Source organism: Paramisgurnus dabryanus, chromosome 4 (genome assembly GCF_030506205.2).
Source record: "Paramisgurnus dabryanus chromosome 4, PD_genome_1.1, whole genome shotgun sequence".
In the NCBI taxonomy this organism is placed as follows: domain Eukaryota; kingdom Metazoa; phylum Chordata; class Actinopteri; order Cypriniformes; family Cobitidae; genus Paramisgurnus; species Paramisgurnus dabryanus.
This window is the reverse complement of record NC_133340.1, coordinates 24,308,335-24,332,848: the sequence shown is the minus strand read 5'-3', so window position 1 is coordinate 24,332,848 and position 24,514 is coordinate 24,308,335. Positions and strand designations below refer to the sequence as shown.

Sequence of the window (24,514 nt, the reverse complement as noted above, 5' to 3'; positions counted from 1 at the left end):
GTGAACTACTCATTAAACCAGCTGCTTCCATTTTAAACCAGCCAATCATCTCAGCCAAGCTTCCAGCCTGATCAAGCTGGTTTAAGGCTTTTACTTGATCCGTGTACCCTCAACATCCTCTGTCACTCGCAAAGATGAAGTCCTGATTTCGTCCTCTGTTATTTTGCCAACGATGACCCTTGTGACCGAGCGCCAGTTGGCGAGTTTGATCGCCATGAAACATTTTGTGGCATTGTTCCTTGCGCTCACAAAGCAGAGAGTATTGATGACCCCATTGCTCATAGCGATGCACTCGATGATGTAGAAAACCACCAGTGAGTTTCGGCCGCGCGTGATCAGCGCTGGGTAAAAGTCCCGCAGCAGTGAAAAACTGTAGTACGGTGCCCAACACAAGACGTACGCCACCAGAACCGCGATCAATGCTACGACCGTCCGGCGTCGGCGACGCAGCCGTCTGCGCAGTTGCTCTGTCGGAAACCCTGGGACGTTCTTGAACCACAGCTCCTTGGAGATGCGGGCGTAGCAGATCGCCATGGTGATCACGGGTCCCAAAAACTCAACGATGAATACGAACAGGAAGTAGGTGCGATAAATAAGTTGCTGGTCCGCGGTCCAGATCTGGGCGCAGAAGACCTTTTTGTCATGGCCCACAGTGCTGTGCGGATACTCGTGTTCTGTAGCGAAGTAAGCTGAGGGTACCGAGATGAGGATGGGGATGATCCAAACCCCAAAAATAATCCAGTACGCCGTCTGATACTTCATACGGGGCTTCAGGGGATGAACGATAGCCATGTATCTGTGAGAAAGATAGAAATCTGGTTGAAGTGCTGAGTTTATGAATTATTTGTGATAAAGACCAAACATGATTTTCTTTTGTTATTATGACAGTTGAAGAAAGACATAAAACTAAATCTGGACTCGTTTCTGGGCCAAAGGGCTGTTTGAATTGAACATATCAAACCCATGAGAGCTGTATCAAATGACTTTGAGTGATTAACTTTGACGGGTAGTTTTGTGGGAATTCAAGTTTCGCTGTATTGACGACATATGTTGCAATGTTCCTGTTTACTACAGAACATCATTTTGACTCATCCCATGGTCATCTCCATCTTTCTTCGCTTAGTTTTTCAGTTTCTTTCTAAATAGGGATTAGGTGTGGCGCCAGGCACAACTTGCTTTTAATGGGGATGAGAGCTGAGACTCTCATTGGTTTATTGCATGTTACACCCAAAACGCATCCATTACTCATTACGAAAATAGGAACAACAATTTTAGGCCGTGCGCTTGGCGCATAAACCATTTTTTCCATCCTTAAATTAGCAAAGGTGGGTTCGGACACGCCCGTTTAGACCCTGCGCTGTGCGCTTTAGACAATGCGCTAAGATCGTTAAAATAGAGCCCTATGAGTCAAAATTGAACACTAGACCGATTTCTGCTTTCTTTGACTCATCTCGGACTCGTTCCTTCAAAGACTCGGTCTTGACTCGGTCTCGGACCACAGTGAGAGGAGAAGGACTCGTAATTTCAGACCGAGTCCTCTACACCAGTGCATTTTTTATATTTATAGCTCATCCATCCATCCATCCATCCATCTATTTACACTGAACAAAATTATAAAAGCAACACTTTTTCCTCCATTTTAATGAGCTAAACTCAAAGATCTTAGACTTTTTCTATGTACACAAAAGGCCTATTTCTCTCAAATATTGTTCACAAATCTATCTATCCACCTCACAGGTGTGAATAGCAGCATAGCAAGATGCTGATTAGACAGCATGATTATTGCACGGGTGTGCCTTAGGCTGGCCACAGTTAAAGGCCACTCTTAAATGTCGCAAGTTATAAGGGTAATGTTCAGCAGAGCTGTTGCCTGTGAATTTAATGTTCATTTCTCTACCATAAGTCTTCTCCCAAGGCATTTCAGAGAGTTTGGCAGTACATTCAACCAGGCTCACAACCGCAGACCACGTGTAACTACACAAGCCCAGGTACTCCACATTCAGCAGACCAGCCACCCGGACAGCTGCTGCAACAATCGGTTTGCATAACAAAAGAATTTCTGCACAAATTTTCTCAGGGAAGTTTATTGGGGTCTCGACCCGACTGCCGTTTGACTTGAGCGGGGAAATGCTCACATGAAACGCCTTTGGGGGACCCACTCACATTTTATTTGCTTCTGACACTCATTGATTAGCACTTTAAAGCTTTAATAACTTTCAACAGCTCTAAACAGCCGTCCAAGCTCAGAAATACACGAGACTGCATTTAATTTACACGCAGCTTCCAATTGTGAAAGAGAGGAAGGGAGTTTGTTTTATGGTCCGTCTGAAGTAGCCTGTTTTATATGATTTGTCATCGATTTACTAATTCTACCTACACTGTTATGTTTGATATTTACTTGTTTCAATTTACTTTTACACTGTAAAAATACTTTGCTGCTTTAAAATATTTATTTATTTATTATAAGTCATGTCAACAGAGATGAGTTGTCACAACTTATAAAATATAGTTGAGAAAAGTCAACTTAATTTTATAAGTTATAACAACTCACCTGTAGTTATAACAACTCATCTCTAGTCAAGATAAATAATAGTAAGTTGAAATGACTTGTAAATCCGAGTTAATTCAACAAAAAATTTTAAGGCAGCAAAGCATTTTTTACAGTGTTTGTATCGATGCAGAATATTTCCTCATAAAAGTATTGTTCATGTTTGCATTACATCACCAATATTTTTTTTTACATTAAATACTAATACAATTAGCATTTTAATTATTTAACTTTTTAAATTACAAGGTGATTTTTGATGTAAGATCAATCTTTAGTGATCTGGCTCTAAACTGCATTTTCCGACTTCCTTTTATTTTGCTTTCAAGCTATTTCATTTGAACTTGAAAGATCAAAGTTCCTCGGCATGTTCGGGTTTTTCATGTCAACTCTAGGGGCGAGACTGCATTTATATGGGCCAGAGAAGTATACTACTAAAGTATTTTAACTTTCTACATAAAGTGAATTTTTAAGTATTCGTATTTTATCAGTGTTTTTCTTTGGAAAACATACATTCCAAAGCATATTATCATAATTTTTACTCCACTACATTTCATAATTTCAAGTTTTTGGTTTATATTTAATATTTAAGTATATTAAACATCTAGTAATTTTTTTTACTTTTACTTAAGTAAAAAGTAACTTTTAATCAAGAACAGTAAAAGTACACAATTTTTATGTAATTAGGTATTAAATACATTTTAATATGCAATATAAAAGGAATACACAGTATGTTTCTATGCTTTATTTAGTAAAGTAAATAAATTTTTTAACTTTAAAAAACAGATGCTTGGAAAATGTAACTAAAATACTTAAGTAGTATACACCTCTAATATGGGCGTTATATTCAAATTACCATATGTTTCATCTACCGCATTTATCAACATACGATCATTCATACGATGAGATTGGCGGCATACGAATGTTTCATGAATCACACGTCGTAGATGTTTAGAGCCCTGTCTTAAGATGATATTTGCTCATGGACCTGCACTGTTTCTACGTTAAACTGACAAATGAGGCCCAATGAGCACAGGCTCTGTGATGTCATCACTGTAACCTTTTCCAAATCCGCAATTTCATAACCATAATTGACATTAATGTTGAAGAACAGGGTCATTCATCTCGTGTACTCTAAATGAAAAGTACAGCGCTATTTCAGCCAATTTATACCCTGTCTGTTGCGATTAACAACACAGTTTTGTCTCTCTTGAAGCGATGGTGCATCTGAATTGTGTCTTAATGGATCTTAATGTATGTGAATTTCACACAAAATTCAATGTATGATAGAAAACACTGTGATCAAAGTGGTTTATGATGCAGAAGCTTCACAGCGCAGTTTACCGTCATATGAAATGTGTACAGTATGCAGCCAATTTTTATTTATAAAACTAAATTTTGTCGAATATTAGAATGATTGTGACACTTTTTGTGAGCTGTGAGAGACAACCTATTGAACTGGTCACTGCATGCCAAATTTGGCTCAAACACATCTGGACTGGAAATTATTATTTAAATCACTAAAAAAATGGGTTTTTACAGGCAGGGTCACAAATACACAGAGTAGAGAACTACCCATGGCTGGTGTGGTATAAAGTTCAATTCGGACCCTGGTCATTTTCATGTTATGTGTGCGTAGATCTGAACCTGAAGAATCGTTAAAAGAAAACCATTTCGCTGAAACATATGATTTCGTTTCCACAAAAATCAATTTGCATTCGATTCATTTAATCATTTTGTGGCGGAGACAAATACGAAAACAATCAGGGTTCCTTAGGGTCTGTGCTAAAAAAACATTGTTCTTCCCAAGGGATGCCTCTGGTTATATGTGAGGATGCGATCATCATGGATTCAATAGGAACCACCTGCTGGGAAACAGATTCTCTGCTAGATCGCCAGGACAAAATGTACTTCCCTCCAAATCCGTGCGGATAGCAATATACAAGTAATCACGGGAAGACGGAGACGACAAATATTCACATGCGTAGTATTGATTTTGGCCGTTTTTCATTTATTTGTTGATTTTTAACGTCATTGCATGGCGAGATTAAAAGTAAGGGGTTTAACATTCACGAGGAACGTCATCCCTGAAGGAACTATACTGGTGGATGATTTAATGGCCGTGTCCCAAATGGCACCCTTAACATTTCTTTGACTTCAGTTTATTGTGGGTGATTGTTTGATCAAAGTTTGTTTAAGCAGAGTTAGACAAGACAGAGGCGTACTGTTGGCATCACAGACGCATTTCTGGCACAACGGCTATTTCAAATGGGTAGCAAAGGCTAATTTTGTTCAAAGGCAGCATTTTGGAGATGGCAGAGGCCTGTTTTCTATTCATGAAACATAATCCTTGGGGATTCTTAAACCCATCGACTAGTAGGCGATTCTCTTTTTATTCCCATGTTCATCACTCCTCTTCCAGATTTGATTTTTTTAATAAATCATTTGTTTGTATCAATGGTTATAAACATTGATTACTCAGCTATTGTTGTCCCTTTGAACATTAGGGAACGACCACTTTGGAGTTTTTTTCCGGGGGCAGTTTCACGGTCAAGGTTTAGATTAATCCGGGACTAGGCCTTAGTTTCATTAGGACATTTATAACTAAAAACAACACTGTAAAAAGTGTTTCTGTGCCTTAGTAGATTTAACAAAGATAAAATGAGTAAACTGAGTTAAAAAAAAAATTATTATCAAAATTTGAGTTAAAATGACATAAAAAAGTTGAATAATTTGAGTAATTCTAAATGAATACTTTGAGTAAATTCAGCTTCATTTTATCATGTATAATCCACTTAAATTTGTAAGAAGGAAATTAACTTAATAATTTTTGTTGAAACTACATGAATGATTTTAGTAAACATAGCTAACTAGGCAGTAGACTCGTAGTTCCCAGAATGCTTTTTATGGGACTGCATTTGGACAGTGAAATTTAAATTTTAACGCTATTTTATGTGTTTTTAAATAAAAAGAAAGATTTTTTAGTGTTTAATGTTCATTTATCTTCGCGATTTAGAAGAGTTTCTGTTTCATCTTTGAGTTTTGTAGTTATCATTGTTCAGAAGACTGGTGCTTGTGCTGCATACTGAAGTATGTTACGCTTTACAGCTGCCCAAAACCAAACTGGGTGGGCACGTTGATTGAATAAACAATTCGTGCCCTCATCTCACAGAAAGATGAAGTCTAAATCAATGTTTATGAAAACAACAACAAACCATAAAAGTTACCTGTACCAGGAAAAGTAAATTAAACAAATAGAGTAATGCTAGAACTTTTAGTTAACTCAACTTAATTTTGTTGCGTTTGTAATAAGTAATATTACAGTGTTTATTATACTTAAAAAAACTTGCCTCAATTTTAATAAGTTAGATTGAGGTTTTACTTTTTACAGTGAATGCTGTTTTGCATCTTGAGACAAAATATATGTTAAGATACAAGGTCATACATGCATATTAGTCTGGGACTGAGATAAGCCCTGTCCTGGAAACCACCATTTAATCTACTGGGATTTATCTCAGTGGCTTGCAGGTTAGGTACTCTGGTAGACTATAATGGCTTACTTGAGAGGTCTAATAATATCTTATGTTAATAAAGAACGTATTTTTTATATTTGTACTAGACGTGCTAAAATACTGTACGGGCAGGAACCTTTCCTGCACCCGGAGATAGTTATCGTTTGATCAAATTGAATGGCCATATCTGTTTGCAGTCTTAAAAAAGTTTGCTTTGAATATTTCCTGCCAGTGATAGATGCACCTTCTCTCTTGCCAATCTGACGCATATGTTGTGGTCTTGCTTCTCTCTAAAAAATTACTGGGCATTGGTTTTTAAAGCTATTATTGAGGCCCTCTGTGTGACGCTGGTACTTTAATAGTCAATTTTGGAACTCTCAGTAATGATATGAACATAACTCTAACTGCAACCCACATTATATTTTTGCTAATAACTCTTTAGTAGCCTGCAAAAAAGTATGTAGAGTTGGAAATGTCCTATCCCTCAATCTGTTAGCTTGGCGGCTGGAAGATGAAATGTTCTTTTTAAAATTAAAGAATGAGATTCAGCAGGAACAAACGTAACTTTCGGTAAACTTCTGCAAACAATCAATAACAGTAGTCCTTTAAAGGTGCAGTGTGTAATTTTAAGAAGGATCTCTTGACAGATTTGCAAAATAATATACAAAACTATATTATCAGGGGTGTATAAAGACCTTTCATAATGAACCGTTATTTGTTTATTACCTTAGAATGGGACATTTTTATCTACATACACCGGGAGTCCCTTACATGGAAGTCGCCATTTTGGGCCGGCATATTTCTACAGAGGCCCTTAACGGACAAACTTTTTACTAAGTTGTTTCCAACGATGACATGTTTGTCCGGTGTTGGCTACACTCAAAAAAATGAACTTGGTTGGAGTCAGTTTTACTAAATAATTTATTGTTCACTTTACTTAACAAACACAAGTAACTGCATATAATTACCTTAAATTAGTAATTTCAACAAAAGACTGTGTCTTGTCAGCTTTACTTCAAAATTATTTGTTCAGCCGATAAAGACTAAAAATGTTTCACGTTCATTTAACTTTGAACAAACTGTTGCCAGTAAATAACATAAATGTAAAATCTACAGTAAGTTACTGGCAGCTAGTTGCCAGTAATACACAGTAATACTGTAATTTCTACAGAAATGTTTTACGGTGTATGTTAATGATCTTGTTTCCAAATTCAAGATTTCTTGCTCATTCTTTAACAACTGAAGCAATGACATTTTTCGTCTTTATCTGGTTAACTGTTATACTGGCTATGAATACAATGGCTAAAAAGAATGTGTTTTCAATCGTGCCAGTGGCATTCATAATACCCAAGTTTAATACACACCAATGAAATTTCTGTAAACACCATCATCAATGAATACACAAACAGACACGGCATTCAACCGCAATGCGCCCACACATTTTGTATGAAACACACAAATCAGATAGATGGACATATAACGTTTGTTACAGGGAATGCAAACAGGTGGAGAAAGAGTTATAGAGAGACTGAAGAGGTCAGAGACAGGTAGAGATGATGGATAAAGGGAATATGGCATGTAGTGGATTCATCATTTGCCACATGTTTTTTCTCAGTAAGCTGTCTCTGTCCTTTCTCAATCCCAAGGCTGCAGTTTATTTCAGATTATTTCAGATTTATTTTATAGTTGACTATTATTCTTAGTTAATTATAAATTGTTGTAATATGACTTGTGAATGTAATGTTCAGTTAACTGAAATAAATCAGGCTTGATGACGTATGCAGCCTATGCGACCTGCCCAGGCTAAAGCATTCGGATTGAGAAACGGCCTTAGGCCTTAGACATAAGTCTTGTACCGCCACGTTTTCAACCTAAATATACTAGGGTCGGTTTTCCGGACAGGGGACTTATCCTTGTCCCAGACTAAAATCCATGTTTGAGCTGCCTTCATTTTAAATTTTTAACTTTATGATAGCAAGGACCCCTTCATAAGCCTACAGCGAGGGACCCCTTTCCTAACATTCATATATTTTGTATGAAGGAATGTATAAACTGTTAGATAAATAGTAATTGTAATATTATTAAGACAGCAAAACTTAAATAATTGGCTTCACAGTAGACTTTAACATTTTTGCCTTGTCTTTTTGGGTACCGCTTAGAACGAGACCCTGCAGTCTGAAAACCCCTGGCCTTAAACATGCATTAAAAAAACTCTCTTGCATTTCTTCTTTTATATATTTTTTAAAGTGTAAATTTGAATGTATTATGAAGCATCACTATCAGCATAGCGTCATTAAACCTCACCCGCAATAAGCCATGCTGGCTTCTAATGGAATCGTAATAATCGCAATTACGAGTCCCGACTACATAAACGGACAAACAAATTAGTTTTACGAGTGGGAAATTTAGGATCTACATAATACATTTTACTTTTAACTTAGTGTTACACTTAACTTAGTTTTACCTTTAGCATTAAGTACACTATTGAAGTGTACTACTTTTTCACCTGGGACTGTAAAAAGTAAAAGTTGAATTTAATTAAAAATATACTTCAATTGGAACACCTAAAAAATTTAAAATTCTACTTAAATTTTCTCACTTTAAATGAAAGTGTAGGTGGAAAAACTTATAAAGTAAATTTTTTTAAATAGTAATTCCACCTTTCACTTGTTACAGTAAAGTCCATAAGAAAACTGTTAGATTTCGCATAGATTAACAGTAGAGCATGCTATGATACTTGTGGATTATTTTAGAATACGGGATGAAACTAATTATAAAAAGTCATAGGATTCCCATGACTTTGCAATGGGTTACCTGTCTGGGCACTATATACTGCATAAATTAATTTAAAATATATTTCCCATAGAATTATTTCCATTTTTAGATTATCATTATCAAAAATTATCATTACCGCAACATGATATTATATTAAATATATGCATTTACAAACTCATGTTTCGGTAATGATTACTAAAAAGCTGTCTAGGTACTATGACAAACAAAATTTCAACTTTTATCTGGAGAGAACAAATAAGAACTGCTTACCTGGTAGCCATCTTGAGTGTCACAGTCAATTATGTCCCTTCCAACTATTTTTTTTTACCAATAATCACCAAATACCACATGTTTCTTTACGGTAATGATTATAGTATAACATGCACTGAAGCTTTTTATTTTTTAGTTTTTTTAATTGTAAATATTTCCATGTCAAAGAACCCAAATCCAGTCATGGACACGTTGCGGTAATGAAAATGTTCCCCTTAAATGTGGAAAAAACAACTTGGTTTGTATGATGTCATTTGAAATCATGTGCAAAATAGTACATGAAGAGATGTTTGTAACTGCAAGCTTTTTATTTTGATACTCTTACTTTGCATTTACTTGTGTGTAGGTGGAAAAACTTATAATTAAAGCAAAAATTGTCACCTTAAAATTTTCAATTAAAGTGAAAACATTTAAATTAAGATTGCTTCTGGTGGGCCACTGTCTTGTAGAGTTTAACTGCATTTAACAAAGGCAGGTGTGTTTGATTATGACTGAAGATGAACTGTGCAGCAACTGAATGGGACACCAAAGTGTATTTTACTTGTGGAAAGTGCCTTATTTTTGGACGCCAGAGATAAAATTTAGTGAGGTGAAAAAATGTATGATTTTTTATCCAAACTGAAATCTAAACTGCAGTACTACCCCAATAAGGATTTATTGTGCTGTTTAAAAAAATAAATTCACAGAGACACGCACTCACCTGTCCACAGCGATGGCTAGCAGAGCGTTCGTGGACACGTACAGAGACACTGTCCTCAGGTAGTTTATGGAGATGCAGAGCACAATCCCGTGACTCCACGATAGGTGTTTCACCACGTAATAATCCACCAGAAACGGACAGCACACGGTCGCCACCAGGAAGTCTGATATTGCCAAATTGGCGATGAGCAAATTGGTCAGATTTCGAAGTTTTTTGTAACGTGCCAATGAGGCAATGAAGACACAATTTCCAATGCCGCACACTAGCATGATGCAGACCAGGACCATGCCGATGACGATCGTGGCCACGAAGAACGCTTGGCCCTGAGTCGTGTCCGGGATCTCGTCTACTGGAATCTCGTAATCCAGAGGAATGTCGTAATTTGGCATAATGCTATCCAGTGGGTGGCTTTGTCCCAAGGTCCATGTCCAATTTAATGTGCTGTTGTTGGCGTCTCCCATCTTCTCTCATCAAATAAAGCCACCAGGGTCTTCCATAATTTTATTTAGTGAATGGATGTGCTGGAGTTTGCTGTAGAGAATAAATAAATTATTTTCATAAAATCACAGAATCTTTTCATGTCAAACGAAATTTAGATGTAAATGTTTAATAAGCTTGACAAGTTTTGTAGACAAAGCTACTTGCATAGCTTCAGAAATGGTCAAAAAATGCTCCCAGTCACCCTTTCATATAAACCAATGAGTTTATATCATTACCACATTATATACACATCTGTACCTAAGTAGTACATATAGGACCTTTTCAAAGGCTACTGCCCCAGTGACAGTTTGGGACCATTTATTTCCGACAGTTGAGTACGGGTCAATAAATTGCTGTTTGGGTTAAACTTTTCCTTATGGAAGAAAATATATCAAACCCACGCACCACAACACTATAAAACAACTTTTCCTCAGAGGTTCGAGTCAAAAACATGTGTTTTTGCAGAGATGGAAATTGCGTTTGGTTTGTTCGAGTTTGAAAAATAATTATCTGGCACATTTTGAAATATGAATGGCAACGAGCTCAGCTCACAGATGGCCAGATTAGTAACATGTTTACAGTAAGACTCAGAATTAGATGCTTGTTTATTTATAACTCATAATCGAACAGAAGCCCTACTGTACTTAAAAATAACGGTTAGTAAAAGGATCTTTGGTTCCATAAACATCCACAGAAGCTTTCTGTTGCACAAAAGTTTGTTTATAGTGGAAAAAAAATTTCAGACTATGAAAAGGTGAAGAAGAAATTATAAAAAAACTTTGTTGGTTCTGCGGGGAAGCAAAAATCACGTGGCCGTTCTTCAGCATACCACTGAATTTTTAATCGAACCATACATTATTTAGACACCAGATATCATTTTTTTATGTTTTACTAGTGGGTGCAGAATACTTTAGCAAAATAAAGTCAGCTGTGGCATATTATACCCAACAATCGACATACGACTACCAGTAAAAGTGATACAAATTTGGGACCCAACATTATTCAGACACTTTGACCGTGTTTTTTTTTTTTAATTGATAATGCGACCTGTTTATTGCTTGGTAATTCATAAAAAATTAACTTTCACTTTTTTATCAATTTTACTTAATCCTCTCATGTTGAGATTACTTGAAAAAATCAATTTAACATTGTTAACTTAATTTAATTGAGTTAATTCGTCAAAAAAGTCTTGTCAGCTTTACTTAAAAATTATTTCTTCAGCCAAAATAACATTGTTGCGTAAAGTTAACAGATTAATAAAACCAATGCAGACTTTTATCCTATTGGCTGATGATGTTGCAGTGTATTATGGATAACTGTTGTTCTAGCACCCTCTTGCAGACATGTAGCACCATTAGATAGGTACGTGAGTAATAAGTGGCCAAGTATATGTCAATGAACTTTTTGATATATTTTTAGAATGAAAATTTGTTTCATTTGTGTTCATATTGTTGGAAAAAATTGAATTCAAGTTTGTATTGTCGGGTTTCTTATAAAACATTTGATGAAATTAAAATTGTAAATATAAATTTTTATTGCAAAGATAAATGACAAATTATGTTTGCAGTTACAAGGTCATAGTCATGTATAGTTAATACAAAAAAAACAAAACAAATCTATCTTGTTTTGTTGTGTTACTTTTGACCCACCTGTGCGTTACTTTCGTCCCTGCTGACAGGGTCAAAAGTAACAATTCACTAATTATGTTCAAAGTGAAATTTGTTCAAAATTCCAGCTGGTATTGATTGAACACACTTGTGAGTTACTGACCACAGCAAAAATATATCTCTGTCTAAAACATTATCTTTTAAAATTATGCTTTTCCTGAAACATTACACTTTCGCCTCTGCTCTCCCCTAAATACCACTTTTCATTTTTTGCAGTGTTGAATGACCTTAATTGGTATTATTCATTGTGTACTTACATTTAGTAGCTGACAGCTATTCAACCTAATTGATTTGTGAGACCGTCTAACAGAAGAATGGACAAAAGCGATGAAATATCAAATATTTTATTTATAGTGACTAACTAATGTGAGAACTGTTAACGGTGTCTGAATAAATTTTGGTTTGACTATAATAATGAGGATGCTGTAAATCCTTTAATATTCATTTGTTTATGGTGGTTTTAGTATTCTGGTGAATGGTGACAGTCTATGAAATGAGGCTGATGTAAAAAAAAAACGTCCCTGTGTCGCAGTTCAAATACTGTCAGTACTAAATATTAGTCAAAATTCAATTAAAAATGTCCCAGCTCTGTCAAAGTACTCAAATGTCCAAACTTTCCCAAAAAACAGAACATACTTATAGGACTTATGCAAATTGGGATGCAGGTTGTGTTTTCATTTGCAGATGACATATGAACTGGAAATGTATTAAGATCCCTTAGAGTATCACCATCATTATTAAATGCAGTGTGTAAGTTTAAGTGTGTGACTTTTGATAAACCAGGATTTCACATTTACAAGTGATTTCACATTTACAAAATGCAAAAATACACACGGTCAGAAAAAGAAAATGGTCAAAATATGAAGAGTTTCGTTGCAGAACGAGATAAATCCATTTTTTTACATTTTTGTCAAACATGTTTATTATTATGCTATCATGTTATTGTGTTGTTTTATGGTGCTACTAAGCTGTATTTTTAAGTTATGAAGGTTTAAATGAAAACAAACCAACTGCAGTTGAATTGATATTAATTGGAATGCACAACCAAAAAACTAGATTTCTGAACAATTAAAAACACGGATTTATCTCGTTTTGCAACGAAACTCTTCATATGTACCCTAGTTCATATTAGTATCTCAGATGTACATATTGAAGATACAAATTAGTATCTCAAAGGTATTGGTACCAATGCACATATATGTTATTAGGATCTGCCCCAATACATATTTTGACCCTTTTTTTTCTAGCAGTGCACGGCTGATGTTAAAAGTGGTTTCCCACAACATAAGTCATTTTATATTTGTTGTATTTGTATAATGTGCAGTACAACCATTATTACAGTAGTTTATTATCACTATTAAACAATGGCACGTCTGATCATTTAGATCAAATATTCAAATAAGTTATTAGGCACTCTTGCATTGTAAACACTTTTACATTAGTTTATGGCTAACACTTTCCAATATGGTTGTATTTCAATTAGTTCATGCATTAGCTAACATAAACTATATCAATGATCTTATACAGCATTTATTAATCTTAATTCATGTTAATTTTAGCCTTTATAAAAATATATTAAAATCAAATTGTCGACATTAGTTAATGCACCCTGAACTAACATGAATAACTGTATTGATATTAATTAACATTAACAAGAATGAATAAATGCTTACATAACTATATTGTTTGTTCATGTTAGTTAATGCATTTACTAATAGAACCTTACTGTAACCTGTTACCCGTTTATGTTATTTACTAGTCTGTTATAACGAGATGATCAGTAACAATAACTTTGAATTAATTCTTTGTCAGGGTAACCCAAATCATTGTGTTATGATTTATTATGAGTTATTATAACCAACCCATAAGAAAATTAACTGTACTTGAGTGTTTACTATGGTAAACGGTATTGTATAGTAATTACCACACTTCCTTAATGTATATTTTTTTAACTACAGTGAATTTATCAATTGTTTGATATTAAATGGTTTAAAATCACTATACGCGCCTATCTACAGTATACCTTTTTTTCATGTGGTATACACATATGTACTCATATGATGCTTTTTTCATGTGTTTACTACAATAAATACTAAAGTACCCTATATGACAATCTTTGTCACGTGGTGTAATTGACCATAAATCATTCATAATCAAAATAATAAAGGGAATAAGCCACAGAACACATGTTCTCAAAAACTCAACAACAACCACCCACAGATTTCAATGCAAACTTCATATAAGTTACGCGTTTTAGACAATACTTGAATTGCGTCTGCTTTTGGTCTAGATATGTTTGTATAAAACTTAATACCCAAATCTACAAAAACGAGTACAAGTCGTTGCGCAAAGAGAAAATGATAAAACCTATCTTACCTTCACACCATTGTCGTTTTCGTTTGAATGTCCTTAATCTCCAAACAAACACGCGTCTGCATCTTAAGATGTGTCTACTTTATTTAATTGTTCTCGCAAAAGCGCTTTCGGCTGTCCGGATCTGCAAATGATAAAGAACGCGCAGCGCCTCCCATCCAAACGAACCTCTGCGCGTCTCCAACCTGTAACGCACGGGTACGCGCGCATCACACACGAAATCTACATATCCAACTGCAACACAATGACTCAGTATGTCTCAGGTATCATATGATAAACAATAAATGTGCACAGTGGTTTCTGTTTCATCTCCAGATTTATCTTCATGTGAAGCTGTGTGTTGTGCCTGTGGGCAACTCTGTTTTCTTTTGTTCTGAGCTTTTGTTATGTTTAATCCATGTTTAAGCCAGACAGCAGAACTGCACATCCCTTTGAAACTGTTTCTTAACTCAAACACACATTCACAATCCCTACAATTACATTCATGCACTTTAAAGACAGTTTTGTTCAAAATATATTAGCAGTACATGTGTTCCATCCAATGCACCCTTAAGCGTTGTGTTGCAAACATAATGCTTTACTAGTTGAGCTACAGGAACGCCAAACCAACAATGTAAATCAATATTTTTACAAAAGAGACCTCGCAAAGCATGTCTATCTATTATTTTATTATATGATACCGAATTCTCTTTTTATTAAATTGGACATATCATGAAAATCCGACTTTTTCAATGTTTAAGTGCTAAAATTGGATCCCTAGTGCTACCTAGAAAATGTGAAAAAGAACAACCCAGTAACTTAGTTTTGGTAAAACATTCTCTGCAAAAAATAGCTTATTGAAATCTGGCTCCCCTTGTGATGTCAGAAGGGGATAATACCACCCCTTAATCTGCATTATCCAACCACGGCACTGCAATTTAGCGCAGAGATCAGCATTTGCATCGAAAAGGACATAACCAAAACGGCACCTTCATAAAAGTGACTTCATAAACATATTTTTAGTTAATAGCCATCTGGAAAGGCTCATGGTACACTGCAAAAACCTTGAGAGAAATAATCAAGTTCAACCTGAAAATAAAATTTAAGCACGGCACAGAGATGAGGGTTCGGCAATTGACCTCGATACCCAGACTGAACCAACAGGCAAGAGATTTTCATCAAGTGTTTTCATTGGGACAATAGATCCGCTCCAATTGGATTTGACTACTAAACCTTTCAAGAACATGTGATGGGTTATTGTGAAGTATTTATAAATCATATTGTGTCATAAATTTGATAATGCTGAAGTCTTGTTTCACAGAACATTCTGCTGTGTCGTAAAAATACAAAAAGTAACGTAAAAAAAAAAGTTCATATGTTATGCATTTTAACTAAATTAATTCTCAAGAGTCCCCAAATAGACATCATGTTCTTGTCAGATGGCCTGAGAAAACCCAGCTAGTGTCATTGTTTGTAATTTATTGCTCTTAACACAAAACAATCCTATGTAATGTAAAGAACAAGCTGTGAAAATATACCCTTGATATATTTACTGAGTAAGATTGAAATCAAACTTTAATGCTCAATTCTCATGATTATATTATACGACTTTCATCTGGTGACCCTTTAACATTTTTTGGTGTTCAGGTGCATCGTGAGCAGGACATGTTTTTCGTACGTTTCCATGCATTTGGCAAACACTTAAGCAACATTTTATATTTTATTACCCCACATGTATGCCCTGGGAGTTAAACCTGTGATCTTGGTGTTGCAAGCACTACTGGCAAAGCTACAAAACACTTGGACAACAAATAGAGGAAAATTAAACAGGTGATGTGGCGAAGATTTACTCGCATGGGGAGCACGCAATCTATCAAAGATCCTCAGTCACGCACAAACAATCACACAAGCTTTCGTGAACATGAACATCCTTTCAAATTTACAGCTTTTACATCAGTTGGTGGTGAGAATTGCTGCGTCACCAAAAAAAATCGGTCTCTTTAAATCTTTCTCTCATGACATGTCGCACACAATGTCCCTGTAAAACTCAAACCGTAAAACCCACAAGTAGCTGAAAAACATCAGTAACACAAACACTACACAAGTGAGCAACACAACAGGATGAAATTAGAGCGCTTGTGTTATAATGAATGAAGCTTTAATGGTGGCCAGCTGTGAACTTCCATTAAAAATTCGGTGAAGGAATCTGACAGCAGTATCAGACGTCGAACATCCAGCACGCTTGACTTACTTCACAGATTGTGCGTTTTGACCCAGATCACAGGCGTGTGGAGAAAGATGATTGGACTGTCATGACTATGAGAGCTTAGCAGTTTGTTCATTTGGAGACTAAGAGAGGATGACAGGATCTACTCTGTGCCTTTTCTATCATTAAGATCAGTGGATCTCAACCTTTTTGACCTTAAGACCCAGCACTGTCCACACCAATAGTTGAAGGCCCTAGTGATGTAGTACTCGAGTCCGGTCTCAAGACCGATTTTCTGCTTTCTCGGACATCCCATGGTGCAATGCAAAGATACCGCCATCAGAGCCATTTATTTATCTCTAGAAAAATAGGGTGAAGATGATGAATGTGGTAGGGATTTTTTAGGGAATGATAGTAAAAGCATAGTCCATATTAAGACGTTAAGACTGCTCCTTTAAACAAGTCTAGATTAGTCTGTAGGCCTAACTGTTGATTATTAACTGGGGTGATATTAAATCATGAATATGAAAACTGACATGTTTTTATGGTCTTGGTCTCGACTCGGTCTTGACTCCTAAAGGACTTGGTCTTGACTCAGACTTGCTTTCTCAAAGACTCGGTCTTGACTCGGACTCGACTGAATTTGAAAACCAATGGACTTGGTCTCGACTCCTAAAAGACTCTGTCTTGACTCGGACTCGACTGAATTTGAAAACCAACGGACTTGGTCTCAACTCGGTCTCAACTCCTAATGGACTCGGTCTTGACTCGGACTCGACTGAATTTGAAAACCAACGGACTTGGTCTCGACATGGACCCGACTATATTTGAAAACCAACGGACTTGGTCTCGACATGGACCCGACTATATTTGAAAACCAACGGACTCTGTCTTGACTCGGACTCGACTGAATTTGAAAACCAATGGACTCGGTCTCGACTCCTAAAAGACTCTGTCTTGACTCGGACTCGACTGAATTTGAAAACCAACGGACTTGGTCTCGACTCCTAAAGGACTCTGTCTTGACTCGGACAAGACTGTATTTGAAAACCAACGGACTTGGTCTCGACTCGGTCTCGACTCCTAAAGGACTCGGTCTTGACTCTCGACATGGACTCAACTGTATTTGAAAACCAACGTACTTGGTCTCGACTCCTAAAGGACTCTGTCTTGACTCGGACTCGACTGAACTTGAAAACCAATGGACTCGGTCTCGACTCCTAAAAGACTCTGTCTTGACTCGGACTCGACTGAATTTGAAAACCAACGGACTTGGTCTCGACTCCTAAAGGACTCTGTCTTGACTCGGAGTCGACTGTATTTGAAAACCAACGGACTTGGTCTCGACTCGGTCTTGACTCTGACTCAACTGTATTTGAAAACCAACGTACTTGGTCTCGACTCCTAAAGGACTCTGTCTTGACTCGGAGTCGACTGTATTTGAAAACCAACGGACTTGGTCTCGACTCGGTCTTGACTCTGACTCAACTGTATTTGAAAACCAACGTACTTGGTCTCGACTCCTAAAGGACTCTGTCTTGACTCGGACTCGACTGAATTTGAAAACCAACGGACTTGGTCTCGACTCCTAAAGGACTCTGTCTTGACTCGGACAAGACTGTATTTGAAAACCAATGGACTCGGTCTCGACTCCTAAAAGACTCTGTCTTGACTCGGACTCGACTGAATTTGAAAACCAACGGACTTGGTCTCGACTCCTAAAGGACTCTGTCTTGACTCGGACAAGACTGTATTTGAAAACCAACGGACTTGGTCTCGACTCGGTCTCGACTCCTAAAGGACTCGGTCTTGACTCTCGACATGGACTCAACTGTATTTGAAAACCAACGTACTTGGTCTCGACTCCTAAAGGACTCTGTCTTGACTCGGACTCGACTGAATTTGAAAACCAACGGACTTGGTCTCGACTCCTAAAGGACTCTGTCTTGACTCGGAGTCGACTGTATTTGAAAACCAACGGACTTGGTCTCGACTCGGTCTTGACTCTGACTCAACTGTATTTGAAAACCAACGTACTTGGTCTCGACTCCTAAAGGACTCTGTCTTGACTCGGAGTCGACTGTATTTGAAAACCAACGGACTTGGTCTCGACTCGGTCTTGACTCTGACTCAACTGTATTTGAAAACCAACGTACTTGGTCTCGACTCCTAAAGGACTCTGTCTTGACTCGGACTCGACTGAATTTGAAAACCAACGGACTTGGTCTCGACTCCTAAAGGACTCTGTCTTGACTCGGACTCGACTGAATTTGAAAACCAATGGACTCGGTCTCGACTCCTAAAAGACTCTGTCTTGACTCGGACTCGACTGAATTTGAAAACCAACGGACTTGGTCTCGACTCCTAAAGGACTCTGTCTTGACTCGGACAAGACTGTATTTGAAAACCAACGGACTTGGTCTCGACTCGGTCTCGACTCCTAAAGGACTCGGTCTTGACTCTCGACATGGACTCAACTGTATTTGAAAACCAACGTACTTGGTCTCGACTCCTAAAGGACTCTGTCTTGACTCGGACTCGACTGAACTTGAAAACCAATGGACTCGGTCTCGACTCCTAAAAGACTCTGTCTTGACTCGGACTCGACTGAATTTGAAAACCAACGGACTTGGTCTCGACTCCTAAAGGACTCTGTCTTGACTCGGAGTCGACTGTATTTGAAAACCAACGGACTTGGTCTCGACTCGGTCTTGACTCTGACTCAACTGTATTTGAAAACCAACGTACTTGGTCTCGACTCCTAAAGGACTCTGTCTTGACTCGGAGTCGACTGTATTTGAAAACCAACGGACTTGGTCTCGACTCGGTCTTGACTCTGACTCAACTGTATTTGAAAACCAACGTACTTGGTCTAGACTCCTAAAGGACTCTGTCTTGACTCGGACTCGACTGAATTTGAAAACCAACGGACTTGGTCTCGACTCCTAAAGGACTCTGTCTTGACTCGGACTCGACTGAATTTGAAAACCAACGGACTTGGTCTCGACTCCTAAAGGACTCTGTCTTGACTCGGACAAGACTGTATTTGAAAACCAACGGACTTGGTCTCGACTCGGTCTCGACTCCTAAAGGACTCGGTCTTGACTCGGACTCAACTGTATTTGAAAACCAACGTACTTGGTCTCGACTCCTAAAGGACTCTGTCTTGACTCGACTGAATTTGAAAACCAATGGACTCGGTCTCGACTCCTAAAAGACTCTGTCTTGACTCGGACTCGACTGAATTTGAAAACCAACGGACTTGGTCTCGACTCCTAAAGGACTCTGTCTTGACTCGGAGTCGACTGTATTTGAAAACCAACGGACTTGGTCTCGACTCGGACTCAACTGTATTTGAAAACCAACGTACTTGGTCTCGACTCCTAAAGGACTCTGTCTTGACTCGGACTCGACTGAATTTGAAAACCAACGGACTTGGTCTCGACCCTTCACGAACTTGGACTCGGCATAAGCGGTCTCTCCCCATCACTAGAAGGCCCAATAAAGCATCCAAAGCTTGGTGCAACTAAGATCTACATTACAATCAAACACTCTGTTCGGATGAACATGAATAAAGATATTTTGAGGAATGTTTGTAACCAAACCGGTCATGACCCCCATTCACTTCCATATTTGGGGATCATGATCATTTTTTTTTTCAAAATATCTTCTTTTGTGTTCATCAGAACAAAGAAATTTATACAGGGTTGTAACAATATGAGAGTGATTAAATTATGACAGAATTTTTATGAGGTGAACGATCACTTTAAGGATTCCTTGGTGAGTCCCTGGACCCACTATAAAAAGTGAAGGTTCAACACAAGATTACTTCAATTGGTAACACCTAAAAAAATACTTAAAATAACAATTTTAAGTAAAAAAATGTACATTTTCATTTTCCAGCTCCCTAGTGTTAAACATTTGATTTTTACAGTTTTGGAATCCATTCAGCTGATAGATATGTATAAACGCCATAGAAATGTATAAAGGCTACATGTCTCGCCTGTGCTGCTGGCCAATTTAGTGGAATGTCTGCATGTGGCAGCCATCTTACCACAGGGCGCTCGCTCACTCGTAGCATTGTGTTTAATGTAGCATGTACTTTTAAATAACCATAACTTGCTCAATTTTCTACCGATTTTCAAACGGTTTGGTTAGTTATAAACGTCAGAAATTATGACAATGCATACTTATGTAATAATTTTTATGAATCACGTTAAAGCATCCAGACTTATAGCTCTGTTAATAACGTTTGTAAGAAACCAAACTGTCTGAAAATTGGTAGAAAATTGAGCAAGTTATGGTCATTTAGAAATACCTGCACCATTAAATGCTAAGAGTGAGCGAGCGCCCTGTGGTAAGATGGCCGCCAGGTGATGACGTTAGAGACTCCACCGTAAAGAGGAATTCTTTAATAGAATTCCTCTTTAAAAGCCTACAACGAACGGCCGGTTTGGACTACAGCACTCTATTTCCAGCTTTAATGACATCACTAAAAAGTTTTTTTACTAAACTCTGCCCACAGGAATACGTCAGTCACCAGCTTTGGCTCAAACGGCTCTGCTAAGCTAAGCTGCTATCGAATCACAACACCCTAAAAAACTACACAATCAGAACTCGTTACGTATTTCTGAAGGAGGGACTTCATAGAACAAGAAAGACATCAGCCTGTTTTGAGGACAGTGAAAACAGCGCTATACAGATAAGTAAATTGTGTGAAAAATACCACGTTATTTTACACGTGAAACATGAACACATGTTATATTGTGCACTGTAATCACAATCAAAGCTTTAAAAACACAGAAAGAACGGGAGCTTTAAAACTCTTCTGTAGTTACATTGTGTACTAAGACCGGCAGAAAAATTTTAAGTTGTGATTTTTTAGGCCGATATGGCTAGGAACTATACTCTCATTCAAAATATCAAAACTCTGGTTATTTTGTGCACAATGCTAATGGTCTAATCAGATTCAATTGATTTTGCTAAGCTATGCTAAAAGTGGTAGCGCCAGACCTGGAAATCAGCTGAATGGTTTAAAAAATGCTAAGAATCAAATGTTTAACTCTAGGGAAGCTGGAAAATGAGGATATTTTCAAAAAAAGTTGAGTGTCCCTTTAATTTGATCCAACTTTTTACTGTGTAGCTGGGATTTCACAGACATTCTGACAAAACTTTATCAAGCAAGTGTATGATAGTTTCAAAGTTTTAAAAAAGGTTTTGCTGGTAAGATTAAAGGCTTTTGGTTGTTCAGGTGCTCTGAATGGTTACATAACTCATAGATTCAATGACAAATGGATACATGCACAGTTTCCAGGGCCTTGGTGTGTATTGAAAGAACCAAGGAGAGTCTTTACCAAGGTCTTTCGTATTGTTACACGGTCGAGTTTACCTGTGAAGAAAATGTCTCTTACTTTTTTTTATGGATTTGCGCTTGATTGCCCCATTTTCCATTTATTCTCAGGTAGGATGCATGATGGGAGGACTCAGTTGTTTATTGCTGCAAGTTATTATGCAGTGACATTTTAAAAACAGCACGTATGAAATTATCTGTCACCTCTCCTGTCGGATCCCCAGCTGTTTAAATTGAGACCTCCAAAAAACCACACCATAACTGATTAAATCAGACACAAGGTCTCTGTCGGTTGGTATGAAGTCGATTAAAATGTAAAGCAGTGTCAATGTCGTGCTGTTTTTTCAATCAATGTTGTATTATAAGTCACAGCAATAAAGAATTGTCGTTGTTGTCATCGTCTTGTACTCAAATTCATAGGTGAGTTGCTCCTCAGTGCCGATACACAAATATGTCAGTATGTGCCAAAACGAGTGTTTCATTCAGTTAAGGTACGGAGTGTCCCTGACAGATTACAGCTAGATGAGACCCCAGATGAGTCGATTTGTATTTCAACAACACTTCTTGAGTAATGAATTTCCATGTTCTTTACATTACGTAGAATGATTTTATGTAGAAAACAGTAAATGACTAAAAATTACTTTGAGTGTGCGCAAACGTACGCGCAGTCAAATGCACAGCATTGCAAAGTACTGTTTATTTGACTCATATATGCACGCAGACGTTTGATGAATCCACATTGCGACAAACCGCAACATACTACATTGTCCTGTATGCGCATGTGCAACCTACGCGTACAATGTGCGCAGGGATTTAAAAAAATACAGTGGTGTGCATCAGCCATGTGCGCACTTTCTTGGTGAACCATGCATCATTTTTTACCATACTTGGGCCTTTAAGCTGGGTTTTCACAGGCTGAAATGTTTGAGGCACTCGACAAAAAGCTTTTACAAAAAAATGCTACAACTGATTATCAAGAGCAGGCGCATCGTGATGCATTTTATTGTAGAAGCTAATTTTATTATTAGTCTACAGTACAAAAACATCCAACCTGGAATGTCATTATTCATTTTTATACAAAAAATCTAAATATTACACAGTCGCTGAAGAAAACTTCTAAAAACAAAACTGCAAACAAAAAACCAAGAATCCACAGTCTCGGATAGAGTCCAATAAAGCTCTTATCTCAAAAAAACGAGCATCATTGTGGCAACGTGTTGGATCACTTTTTGGCATACGTGATCTTCATAGCACATGTGGCTGTAATTCTGAAACCCTGTAGCGCATCCTTGGCGACCCCGGCTTGAGCGTCACTCTCAAATTCCACAAATGCAATATCGTGCTTTCCGGGGACCAGACGCACCTCTTTGAACCCAGGAAACCTGTGAAGGAGATGAATGCAAGATGATGAATATACAATCAAAGGGAAGAGAAAGAATCTTTCTTGCTCCCAGAGCACCCACGGAAAAACACTTAATTAAAAATGCCTTTGTTGAAGCCGATGGTGTAGTGGGCGGCGCTCAGATATGTGGTGCTTTTGCACTTTGGCAACCCAAGGTTGATTTCCGATTCGTGGTCATTTGCCGATCCAACACCCCTCTCTCCTCCCTGTACTTTCCTGTCCTCTCCTAAAACTCACTGTTAAATAAAAGCAAAAACTGGCCAAAATATATATAAATATAAAAAATGCTTTTGAAATTCAGAGGCCTCTTCAATTGGTGGCAGGGGTGTAATTTCTAAAAAGCTTTAACGAATAAGCTGAATAAGGGCGTTTCACATCTAAATTTCAAAGTCAAATTTCCTGACATCCACTGACTAAAAAGCTAAATTTCGATGACCCATGTCTGGGACGGCATGAGCCTGAATAATGTAGTGTTTATAAAAATGTAGCTTAAATGAATAAACAGTGTCAATAAACAGCCGCTTAATTTGCAGTCTTACTTGAAATAAGCAGAGGCTTGGACCCGGAAACACGATTCCTTACGTCAAAACTTAACAAGCTGATAACATTTTAATAAACGGAAACAAAAATTTAAAGCAACAAACCAAAATCCCTAATATTCAAATTACCTTGTTAAAAAAATATATATATAAAATTCACTGACTTTCAATGTCTGGAATAGACTTTTTAAAATTCCAGAAATTCCATGATCCATGGGAACCCTGCTAAAACCGTGCGGAAAACATAAACGCACCCCTTTTTCTTTCCAACACAAGTGGGTAATAACGTTTGTAGATGCCAAGCAACCTAAGCGTTGTGTGACGTGTCGAGCATCCACTGGCGGATAAAGAAATCGGTGCCTATGGGTCTTGGAGATCTAGGACTTAAAAGTGTTTTTGAAAAACACTTTGGAAAAGGGAGTCGGGCCCAGTATCAAAACACACTTGTAGCCAATCAGCAGTAAGAGGCGTGTCTACTAACCAACATCAATGCCTGGGTTGCGTATGTGTGGGGCGGGTTTATCAAAAGAAGGTCCAGATTCTATTGGGGTAGGGGCGTGTTTGTTTAGGGGATTTCAACTGTCAACATTGGCTTTCAGAGATCATGCACGTCTCCTTTAAAGGGATAGGTCATCCAAAAAACATTGTTTACTCCCTTAGAAGTTTCTTTATTCTGCTGAACAACACAAATAAAGATATTTTGATAAATGATGTTA

The 24,514-nt window shown here is 37.4% G+C and overlaps 2 protein-coding genes across 3 annotated transcripts in view; both read right to left on the bottom strand.

The window, feature by feature from the left end:
• Nucleotides 1-77: 77 nt before the first annotated feature.
• Nucleotides 78-14,495, bottom strand: prokr1a (prokineticin receptor 1a). Its single transcript, XM_065295298.2, has 3 exons — nt 14,326-14,495; nt 9,803-10,333; nt 78-796 (listed from the first exon to the last, which is right to left on the bottom strand). Exons 2-3 carry the CDS (start codon nt 10,261-10,263, stop codon nt 91-93), a joined length of 1,167 nt encoding a protein of 388 aa, XP_065151370.2. The 5' UTR covers nt 10,264-10,333; nt 14,326-14,495; the 3' UTR covers nt 78-90.
• An 8,349-nt stretch (nt 14,496-22,844) lies between these two features.
• The window catches only part of snrpb2 (small nuclear ribonucleoprotein polypeptide B2), a 145,214-nt gene continuing 143,544 nt past the window's right edge, over nt 22,845-24,514 (bottom strand). For both annotated transcript variants that reach the window (XM_073814345.1, XM_065295280.2), the window contains exon 7: nt 22,845-23,239. In XM_073814345.1, coding sequence (XP_073670446.1) covers nt 23,080-23,239 — 160 coding nt within the window. In that variant the 3' untranslated portion in view covers nt 22,845-23,079. The remainder of the gene's footprint in view (nt 23,240-24,514) is intronic.

What these genes read in the sequence shown, in the direction of transcription:
- prokr1a (XM_065295298.2), bottom strand. Translation starts at nt 10,263, where the DNA reads ATGGGAGACGCCAACAACAGCACATTAAATTGGACATGGACCTTGGGA. An exon ending in CTAGCCATCGCTGTGGACAG is followed by an intron (nt 797 to 9,802) that starts GTGAGTGCGTGT and finishes TCTTTCTCACAG; the next exon opens with ATACATGGCTATCGTTCATC.